The 11,215-nt window shown below is 33.3% G+C and overlaps 1 protein-coding gene across 1 annotated transcript; it reads left to right on the top strand.

The window, feature by feature from the left end:
* The first annotated feature begins 6,945 nt into the window (after positions 1-6,945).
* On the top strand, positions 6,946-11,215 carry LOC142606620 (uncharacterized). Its single transcript, XM_075777938.1, has 2 exons — positions 6,946-10,053; positions 10,768-11,215. The coding sequence occupies exons 1-2, from the start codon at positions 7,068-7,070 to the stop codon at positions 11,121-11,123; spliced, it is 3,342 nt and encodes a 1,113-aa protein (XP_075634053.1). The 5' UTR covers positions 6,946-7,067; the 3' UTR covers positions 11,124-11,215.

Here is an 11,215-nt window from a genome sequence, read left to right as displayed (position 1 = left end):
GAAAATTCAATTGATAGGATTGCATGGGCATTTCAATGTTTAGTTTCAGTTGAATGGTAAACAAGATCAACGTGCAGAGAATAGTAGTGTGGAGCAATAAGAATAGTGTGTTGAGAAAAAAGTTCAGGAAGAGAAAAGAAACAGTGCCACAAGCAAGAGAGAGAAGAAGAGATTGGAGAAACTCTAGGCAAATGTGTCTTTAAAATACTCAAATGTAAAACTCTCCTAAATGTAGACAAGACAAAATGGGAAATCAAACCAAAATCTATATTTACCTAATAAAGCTATTAACTTAAAGACCAAGAAAGCACACTTAGTGCTATAATTACATGTGGCCCTATACGCATACACACACACACCAAAATAATAATAATGATAATAATTCAAAATCTGAATAAATTAAAAGACTTCAATTCCTTCTCCACCACACTAGTGACAACAACCTCCAAGCCTTGGTCCCAAAGTTAAATGACCTACTGATACAGAATTTTCTGTTTAATAAACAAATGAAGAAATCCACGAGAAAGGTCTGGATGCATTATTTTAGCTTCTCTTAAGCATTAATCTATACATATGAAGTATTGGCCTACTTATTCATGATTGTTGTAGGTTGCCTTATAATTGTTCCACGAGGGAACAAGTTTGTGCTTTTGGGTGCTGCCATTCTCGGATCTCGGTGCAGTTTCTGCAAGGAAGTTTTAAAGTCTGAATGAGGTCATGAGGGTCATGAATGCAGCTGGTCAGGTATACAAAATGGTTCTTTTTCTACCATTTTTATTCTCTAATTCAATCCTATTTCTTTAAATTCAAGATGAGGTGAGAAAGGTGTTCAAACTCGGCAAGGGACTCTAATGTAGTTCTGGAGTAAAACCTTCCTCATGGTATGCTATTCCATATAGATGGAATCTTCATTGTGTTTGGTCTTGATTTGGAAGCAGGACCTCAAAAGGTTTTGATATGTCAAACTTGCACAAATAGCATGGTATCATCTCAGATATTACAATGCTTTGTTTAGCGAGACTGCATATGAGGCCTAGGCTTATATTTTCTCCGAGATTGACCTTGAGGTAAACCACTTACTTTTTTCTTTTGTGAGTTTTGGGGATATTCCCATTCTTTTTTATTTATTTATTGGTGTGTGTGTGCGCGTGTGTGTTGGGGTAGTAATTATTGAGGTTTGAATAAATACAACAATGATGTCCATATTTTCTCAAAAGTGAACATTTCATTTTAGGAAAATTATTAGGTACTCTCGGAGTACTATAAGTACGTACTTCTCCCTCTCACATAAATGGTGGATCCTACCATGAATTTAATTAGTGAGACCTACCGTTCATGTGAGAGGAGAGAGTATGCATTTATGGTACTCCGGAAGTACACAATAATTTCCCTTCATTTTAACTATTATTCCTATTCAAATTGTGTACACTTATGTCACAGATTCTACCAGTGAAGACAGTATTGTTGATTTTTAGGGTAAATTACACCAATCTTATAGATTTAATAAAGGAAAATTTTGTCAGTGCGACTATTTTCTGTACGACTATTTTCCATACATTTCTTGCTTGCATCTTTGGTCCCTATAATAAGAGGCCAGTTCGATTTTAGCCCCCTCAAAATAAGGGGTACTTTAGCATTCAATAGTTACATAAATGGAAAAATAAATAAGAGATTAGATTGTTACGCTTGAAAATTTAGAGGGACAAATATCTAACTTTTAAAGGTGCAGTGCTCAAAGTGGAATAATCTCCATCTTTGAGGGACAGTAATGTACTTATGTTAGTTTTAAAATACCCTTTATAATCAGTAGACATGGCAAAATGGACGGGTTGGGTTCGGGTTGGGTCAATCGGGTTTGCTGGTCAAATGGGTCATGGGTCAATCGGGTTTGCTGGTCAAATGAGTCATGGGTCAAAACGGGTCATTTTTAAACAGGTCAATTGAGTTGCAGGTTGGGTCGAGTTGACCCATATTTTTCAAACAAGTTTTTTTTTTTTTTTTTTTCAATTACAAAAAAAAATCAATGACAATCTGTTTAGAGAGAATGAATAAAATCAATTAAGCAAATGATTGCACTTAATGCCACTTGTTAATATTCTTCCAATTCTGACAGTTTTGAGCATAACAAAAATTATTTATAGTCATAAATTCATGATGGAAAAAGTCTTCAATGTTAATAGTTCACTGTTAAAATGCATATAATTACAAGTTTACATATTCAAAAAGAGATAGATCTTAAAACAAACAAAACAAGTAAGCCAGCAAAGTAGTAAGTTATCGGTCTTCTTAAGTGCACATGTTTCTGTTGTATTTAAAATAATAGTAAAGTTAGATTACTTAGAAAAATAAACTAAAGAAAAAAATATTTAAAAATAATTTTTCTAATGTGTGCCCTAAGGGCACACAATAATTATTTATTTTTAGAAAAAATTTCTCAGGAATTGAAAAAGTATAGATAGCTTTTTCAAATCTTGAGAAAATTTTACCATAAATAGATGTCTTAATGTGTGCCCTTAGGGCACGCATTAACGGGACTCGTTTAAAAGTAAACATAACATATTAAGTAAAGAAAAATAAGTAAATATTTTATAAAAATTACACCTCAATCTCAATCTACTCAATGTTGGTAGCAGATTTAGCACTGCAAATATTCATACTTGCAAATTGTAACTCAAGTTGGCCAATTTCGTCAGCATCTTCATCTACAATACAACATTTTAATATAACTTAATATACCATGAAAGAAAATCAATAAAGAATTAAAATTATATAATTATGACTATAAAAAAAATAGAGAACTGAAAGACAGAGAGTAAAGTTGAAGAAGTATTGAACTGAGGAAGAGGAATTTCAGGTTTGTAAACTTGTATTGTGATTTGTGAATTTTTTCATTTGTTTAATTGTTTAGCTTTGGAAAATCCAAACTACAGCTAGGTAGCAAGCATTGACCAATGACCATTGAATGAGATTTTTTTTTTTTTTGAATGGTTGTGATTCATACAGCCTAAGCCTTGTCAATGTTGTCATTGACTTATTGTATAATGTGTTGTGTTGGATGGATGGACCTCTTGGTGTAAAGCAAAGGTGTTGTGCAGCATGTGCTTGTGAGTTGTCAATTGTCATGACGTGACAATTGATTTAATATTTTATTAGTTTATAATTATATTTTTATGAAGTATTTAGGTGCTTTCTTTTATGCACCTGGTATCAGTATAATTTAAATATTTTTTTAGCGAATTTTTTTAACGGGTCAGGTCACTGGTTATTCGGGTCGGGTTGACCTGCAAAAAAACGGGTCAGGTCACGTGTCAACCCGTTTTTGCTTCGGGTCAAAAAAATCTAGTTCGAGTCTGGTAGTTTTCGGGTCGGGTTGGGTCAGAAATTCTGACTCGTATTGCCATGTCTAATAATCAGTGGTGGAACTCGGAAGGGACCAAGGGCACTAGGATTATTTTTTATTTCTTATAGAAAAAAAAAATAGCTCTACATATTAATAGGTAACACCTGAGAATTTTGTTTCAAAAAATTCTTGGCCCCCTAAAAAATTGAAAATTAGCCCCAAAAATTGAAATTTGTCCTTAAAAACTCAAACATTGAAGTGGTCACTTAAATTATATTTGGTTATACACTATAACTATGTATTTGGTTTGAGAATTTGGCTTGTTGCTTATTTAGGGTCTGTTTGAATAGAACTTATTGCTGAAAATTGAAAACTGAAAACACTGTAGCAAAATAATTTTTAAATGTGTAAAAAACACTGTTCATGCCAAAAATTACTGTCTGTTCGTGGCCAATGAACAGTGATAGATGCACGTTAAAAAAAAAAAAAAAAAAAACTTAGACGTGGACGCGCGTTTGCGCAATCCAAACGCCCTCTCATACTACAAAATTAAAGTTCGAGATTTTGATATTTGGATATGTGTTGTCTAACTCCATCTAAAAGATTGTTTAGTTGTTTTTTTTTTTTTTCTTTGGTCCTCAACAAAATGACTTTGCAATTAATCATCATTATCAACTATTAATTTTCTATGTTACAATAAATTCTTAAGTAAAAAATAAATTAAATATCAATTTAGTGAACATATAATGAAGTTATTCTTAGTTTATCTCTCGATCCTCAAGATCTACATGAATTGTTTTTTTTTTCCCCCTTTTAAAATGATGATATTTTTTTAATAAACAATTTTATGCATTGGAATTCACAAATAATGAAAAATTATGGACGAAAAATAGAACTTCACCATGACCGATGAGTGTGATGTGCAATTCATAAAACCAGAACAAGGGGTTTCTCGATCAAGTGTTTCCTCATAATATATTTGTACTAAGATGAATTAATTCAATTTATTCTCTTTTGTTTTTAAGGGTTATGCTAACGAGTGCTATTAGGGCAATAGTTAACAATCGTAGGCTTGCTTCTCGATCAAGTGTTTCCTCATAATATATTTGTACTAAGATGAATTAATTCAATTTATTCTCTATTTTTTTTTAAGGTTTATGCTAACGAGTGCTTTTAGGATAATAGTTAACCATTCATTTTAAGAAAATTTTGACACTACTTTGATGGGAAATTAAAAAAGTTGTCAAAATATTAAGGGTTGTTTTTTTTTTTCTCATAAAAACTTTCTTTAAATGGATGGTTAATTAATGCTCTAAGAGTCTCCTTTAGTATTTTCGTTTTTTTAATCTATCTCTTGCTTCTTTAAGGTCCGTTTGGTACATATGTTTAAAAACTGAAAATTGTTATTTGAAAATATTTGTGGAAATTTGTAGGAATGAAAAAGTGTGTAAATATATATATAATGTTATTTAAAAACTGAAAATGATTGTTTGAAAATACAAACCAAACAACTCCCTAAGTTTCCTTTTCTCTTCGGTTCCCAAACTCTCTTATTTCTCATTTCAGTTTCTTGTTCGTTGCTTTCTACTCAATCATTCATCAACCTTGAAAACGCACACTGGTTAATAGACAAGACTGTAACTTCCCAGGTCTTGTGGAAGTTCTAAGCAAAGACTAAAAGACTTGGTGAAACAGATGGTGGTTGAAAGAAAGTTATCTGTCATCGTGGGAGAAAACAAAATACGACTACTCTTGCCAAAAGATTCAATGAACCTTGAAAATATGTGGTTTAAATTAGTAGACTTACTGTTAACGTTTCACATGGTCATTGTTTGGGACTTCCAAAGACTTTGAAAAGCTGAAGTCTTGTAAGTTTCGACCATATAATAATTACTTGATGCTGATTACTGTCTGCCATCACCTTCCTTGTACCGTACAAGTCATTTCTAGTCACTGCTGTTGCTATTGCTAGCCCACTGTTTTGGCATTTACTTCCAGTCATGCTGTTGTTGCATGGAAGTATACCATTAAAAAAAAATTGTAAAAAAATTGTCTACCAACTTTTATATATATTGTTTTTTTATAATAAAAAAGGTTTAGAGTCCGTTTGGATAGAGTTTATTGTTAAAAACTGAAAACATTGTAGCAAAATAATTTTTAAATGTGTGAATAGTACTGTGGGACCCATTTTTAATAAAAAAAATTCTGTAAAGTGAAGTTTGTGAGTCCCATAAACAGTACACGGGACCCACAAATGTGCTGAAAGTCAGCAAAATGCGGCTACTGTTCATGCACAGGAACATGAATAATAGCCTTGTCTCCCCTGACCCGTGCTGCTGCAGTAGAAGAAGAAAAAAAAAAAAAAAACAGAAAATGCAGACGCAAACGCTCCAAACGCTGTATCCAAACTCAGCCTCAATGTGACTATAGTCAAGAATCCTTAGTGGTTTTTTTTTTTTTTTTCCTAAAAGCTGAAAACAATTACTTAGCCATTTATTCCTTGTCGTTTATGGTACAAGTATTTTGTCTAAATGAAATTGATTTTTTGAAGGAAATGCTTTTAAAAACTTTTTATTAAAGAAAAACATAATAGTAGTATATTTTTTTAAAATAAGTAATTAATAAATACCTTTTTTAGGAAATTCTTTTTAAAAAAATTTATAAAAAAAAAGCACTATAGTAGTAAGATATTTTTAAAAAAATAATTAATTAATAAATAGACCGTTATTAAAAAATAGGTTTTGCTATAAAGTAGAAAATGATATTAATCGTAGGCTTGATTACATTACCACGTAGATCTATCCTTACAGAAAAACAGAGGTACACCGACTGTGGACTTTAATCATTGCTACTTCAATTAGTCAAGCACTAAAAAAAGTGAAAAGCAGCTGTTCTTTGTTGTCTCTTTCACAAAAACTTGGCCATTTATTTCTTGTCATGTACGGTACAAGTCTTGTCCAGTGTGAATTGGTAGCTCCCTGTTTTCTCCATTTTCTTGGCCTCATTCACTCCCTGTTTTCTCCATTTCCTCATTCATTCCTTGAAAAGAAGTGGAATTTTGGGACGCACACATCTGTGGACTCGCAAATTCGTAATTGTCTTTGTGTAATTTAACTTACAGACTAGAAAAAGAAAAGTGTAATTTAACTTACCGACTAGAAAAAAAAAAAAAAAAATCTTCAAAGTGAGATTGCCCTGTTATTTCGCAAGGAAAAACTTAACAATAAATCCAAAGACAACTTATTTTGTAATTAAAATAAAAAAGGGTGAAAATTTTTGTATCTTCAAATTTAGAGGATGTTTGACACCGATGTTTAGCTAACTATTTTTAGTATTTAAATTTTGAAACACATATTTTTTTAATTTGTTTACACGTATTAAATTTTTTTTCTTAAAAAGAATTTAAATTTAATTTCTGCCTATACCAAAAAAAAACTATTTAATATTTTAATTTGACGTTAAAAAAATCATAAAAAACGAATGCCATTTTCAAACTTCTTATTAACAAAAATTATTCAATCTCACTTCTTTTCCTCTTTTTAATTAATTATTATTGTTTCTATATATATATATATATATATATAAAAGCCAGTGTCAATACAGTCAAGCGTATGAAGCGGTTTTCTTTAGAAAAGCTGAAAAATAATCAAAAGTAGACCACACAAATGGCCATTCTATTTTAGTTCCAGAGTTCAAAGAGCATTCTGTGTCTCACTGGAGCAAACTCATGATGCCAATAGTGAGGCCATCCGTTCACTTGCTCTTGGCTTTTCTGTTAGTGCATTCATGCGTAGTTCAATTGTCCCAATCTGCCAGCAACTTTACCGATCAATCGGCTCTCATTGCCTTCAAATCCAAGATCAACAATGCTCACTCGGCTGGTAATTGGTCAACAGCAACAAACTTTTGTAACTGGATGGGAGTCACTTGCAGCCTACGAAGACAAAGAGTCACAGCCTTGAACCTCTCCAACCTTGGTCTCCAAGGCACCATTTCACCTCATGTTGGCAACCTCTCCTTCCTAGTCTCACTCGATCTTTCTAACAACAGCTTCTATGGTTTCCTGCCTCATGAGATTAGTCGTCTACACCGCTTGAAGGAACTTGTCTTGTCATACAACTTATTGGAAGGTAGTATCCCTCCAACTATACATAATTGCCACAAGCTTGAATATTTATCTCTTTCAAGAAACAAGTTAAATGGTAGCATACCTAAAGAGTTAGGCATGTTACCAATGCTTCGCTATTTAGACCTTGGTAGAAACCGTCTTATGGGTGCAATTCCATGGTCCTTGAGCAATGTTTCATCGTTAGAGCTCTTGAATTTGGAATCCAATCGCCTTACTGGTCCTTTTCCTCATGTCATCTTCAACATATCCTCTCTTATCAATATTATCATTCCCTCAAATCACATCTCAGGAACTCTTCCTATGGAACTCTGCACCCACTGTCCTAATCTTCAAGAACTCTCTCTTTCGGAAAACAAATTAGGTGGTCAGCTTCCCTCACAAATCCATTACTGTAGAGACCTTGTAGTAATGTCTCTGTCATACAATAAGTTTGTTGGAAGTATTACAAAAGGTATTGGGAGTATAGAAAACCTTGAAGTGCTCTATATTGGCGGTAACAATTTAAGTGGCAACATACCTCCTAGCCTAGGTAACCTTTCGAGGTTACAGGAGTTCTCTATTGAAGACAACAATATTAAAGGAAGCATTCCGAGTGATTCATGGCATTTTACTAATCTATATATATTGAATTTTGAATTCAATGACCTCACAGGGACAATACCCAACAACATTTTAAATATTTCCTCTATACAAGAGATCTCCTTAGTAAAAAATTCTTTGTACGGAAATCTTCCATTTGATTCTGGGCTTTCTTGTCCTAATCTTGAAACTCTGTATTTGGGTGGCAACAAACTTAGTGGTCATATCCAATCGGATATTTCAAATTGTTCCAATCTCGCCCAAGTAGATTTTGGGAGGAACTCACTCTCTGGACCAATACCCAAAAGTCTTGGAAACTTGAAATACCTTCGAAGTCTTGTTCTATATGACAATCAGCTAACTGCGGAGCCTGGAGAGCAAGAGATGACTTTTCTTTCATCTTTATCTAATTGCATATTTTTGGAAGAGCTGGTTATATCGTTCAATTCCTTCAATACTACTATTCCAGATTACATCGGAAACTTATCCATTTCACTCAAAACCTTCATTGCAAGTTATAACCAAATAAAGGGTCAAATTCCAATGAAAATTGGTTCCTTGAAAAACTTGACCTCTCTTGATTTGAGCTATAACAATTTGACTGGAAACATACCATCAACATTAGGAGGAGTTGAAGGGTTGCAGAGTTTGAATCTTAGAGTCAACAATATTGGAGGAAACATTCCAAAAGAACTTTGTCAGCTAAGGAATTTGGGACTGTTACTTCTCTCACATAACAAAATCTCTGGATCCATCCCAAATTGCATTGGAAACCTCAATCTTTTGCAGAGATTAAACTTGAGTCACAACGGACTGACATCATCAATCCCACTGAAAGTATTGAGCCTTGAAAGTCTGCTGTTCTTGGATTTATCATCGAATTACTTCAATGGATCTTTGTCTCCAAACATGAGAGTACTAGATGCTATTATATTCATAGACTTGTCTAGTAACCAAATTACTGGAAATATTCCAAGTATCATTGGTTTTTTTCAAATCCTAAGTGGTCTTAATTTGTCAAAGAACTCATTCCAAGGAGATATTCCAAAATCTTTCGGATCCTTGAAAGGATTGGATCAGTTGGACCTCTCGAACAACAATCTCTCCGGTGCAATTCCTAAGTCTCTTGAGGCACTTCCATATCTCAAGTATTTGAATTTGTCCTTCAACAAGCTATCAGGAGAGATTCCATCTAATGGAGTTTTTATAAAATTCACGGCGGAATCATTTTTAGGTAATGAACTTCTTTGTGGGAATCCAATTTTTAGAGTTCCACCTTGTACAAGTCAAATTTCTTCTCAACGATCAAGGGTGAAGCAAATTTTGCTTAGATATATTATTCCTGCCATTGCATCAATTATAATCTTTACAGCACTGGTTACTATGCTAAGAAGACACCCAAAATGTAAAATCCAGATTCCAAGTTTTATTAACACATTGCATGCAGTGGATTATAGAATGATATCATATCATGAGCTTTGTCGTGGGACAAACAACTTCTGTGAAAGCAACTTGCTTGGAATTGGAGGTTTTGGCTCTGTTTACAAAGGGGTACTATTTGATGGGACCATTGTTGCTATCAAAGTTCTAAACTTGCAATTGGAGGGTGCTTTAAGAAGTTTTGATGTTGAATGCAAAGTGTTAAGGGCAATTCGACATAGGAATCTAGTTAAAGTCATTAGTACATGCTCCAACCCCGAGTTTAGAGCTTTAGTGCTACAATACATGTCAAATGGTAGTCTCGAAAAGTGGTTATACTCTCACAACTATTGCTTGAATCTTGTTCAAAGAGTAAGCATTATGGTTGATGTTGCATTAGCGTTGGATTATCTCCACACTGGTCAATCAGAATCCATGGTGCATTGTGATTTGAAGCCTAGCAATATCCTATTGGATGAGGACATGGTTGCGCATGTTGGTGACTTTGGCATTGCAAAGATTTTAGTTGAAAACAAGGACGCCACCCATACCAAAACCATCGGTACAATTGGCTACATTGCACCAGGTATGCATGTATTAGGCTAATTTAACATTAATAGTGGTTAATTTTAGGAATAACCATGAGTGTGGTAGTTTTCATCAGCTCAGTAATGTAGTTGCATTAGATTCTTATGAATATTCCCTTAAATTATTTGTTTTATGCATTTTGCTCACAAGTTAAATACAAATTATTTTTGTTGAGAGACATATACAAATTAATTTAATATTACTTTAATATTGGACTCGTTAATGCAACCATGGTATTGACATGGCTTGCCTTATGCTCACTTATAGCCCATTTTATAGCCATTTCACTATTCAAGGTAATGATCCTATTTGGTAAGTTATCCTAAAATTGACTAGAAAAGTTCAGCAATGGCGCTCAATTTGGGAGTTGAGAGTTGAAAATAATTACAAAACTATTCCATCAGTATTAGGGACAAAGCCTTTTTTTGACAAATTGTCAACATTGCTTTTATATAGAACCCACATTAATACCAATTTTATTATTTGCAAATCACAATGGCATACTTGATAAATAAATAAATAAAAGAATCAAGTATAAATATATACATCAATTGATGGATCATGGATAGTTACAGTAAACAATTTTTATTTTTTTAATGTATGAATGTGTATATATGTATCAGAGTATTAAGGTTATATTTGTAAATTATTTTTGGAAACATATATGAGGGTCACTAACTTAAAATTTTCTTGACAAATGTGAGCATGATAGAGTATGGTTCTGAAGGGAGAGTATCCACCAAAGGTGACATTTATAGTTATGGGATAATCTTGTTAGAGATGATCACAAGAAAGAAACCTACCGATGAAATATTTGTTGGAGAACTAGGTATGAGGCAATGGATTGCATCACTTCGTGACCGAATGGAAGTTGTGGACGATGGTTTGCTTAGGAGAGAAGACGGAAGAGATGTAACTGCCTTGCAAACTATTCTTTCATCTATCTTGGAACTAGGCTTGAGGTGTTCGGAAGAATTACCAAATGGAAGACTTGACATCAAGGATGTGGTGGCCAAGGTTAACAAAATCAAATTGACACTACTTGAAAACAGAAATAGGGGTGTCTGATATTTATGTTATTGCTCAAATTTCGTATGTGTGCACTTGAAGAGACCTTGTTAAAGCTTGTGTTCCTTATTTTATTTTATTTTTTCATGCCA

The sequence above is a fragment of the Castanea sativa genome, chromosome 1, assembly GCF_040712315.1.
Source record: "Castanea sativa cultivar Marrone di Chiusa Pesio chromosome 1, ASM4071231v1".
NCBI lineage: Eukaryota > Viridiplantae > Streptophyta > Magnoliopsida > Fagales > Fagaceae > Castanea > Castanea sativa.
The sequence above is the reverse complement of the archived record's forward strand: the minus strand, read 5'-3'. Positions and strand labels throughout refer to the sequence as shown.

Coding starts and splice junctions, on each gene's coding strand:
- LOC142606620 (XM_075777938.1), top strand. CDS start 7,068: ATGATGCCAATAGTGAGGCCATCCGTTCACTTGCTCTTGGCTTTTCTG. Junction 10,054..10,767: donor AATTGGCTACATTGCACCAG/GTATGCATGTAT, acceptor TGAGCATGATAG/AGTATGGTTCTGAAGGGAGA.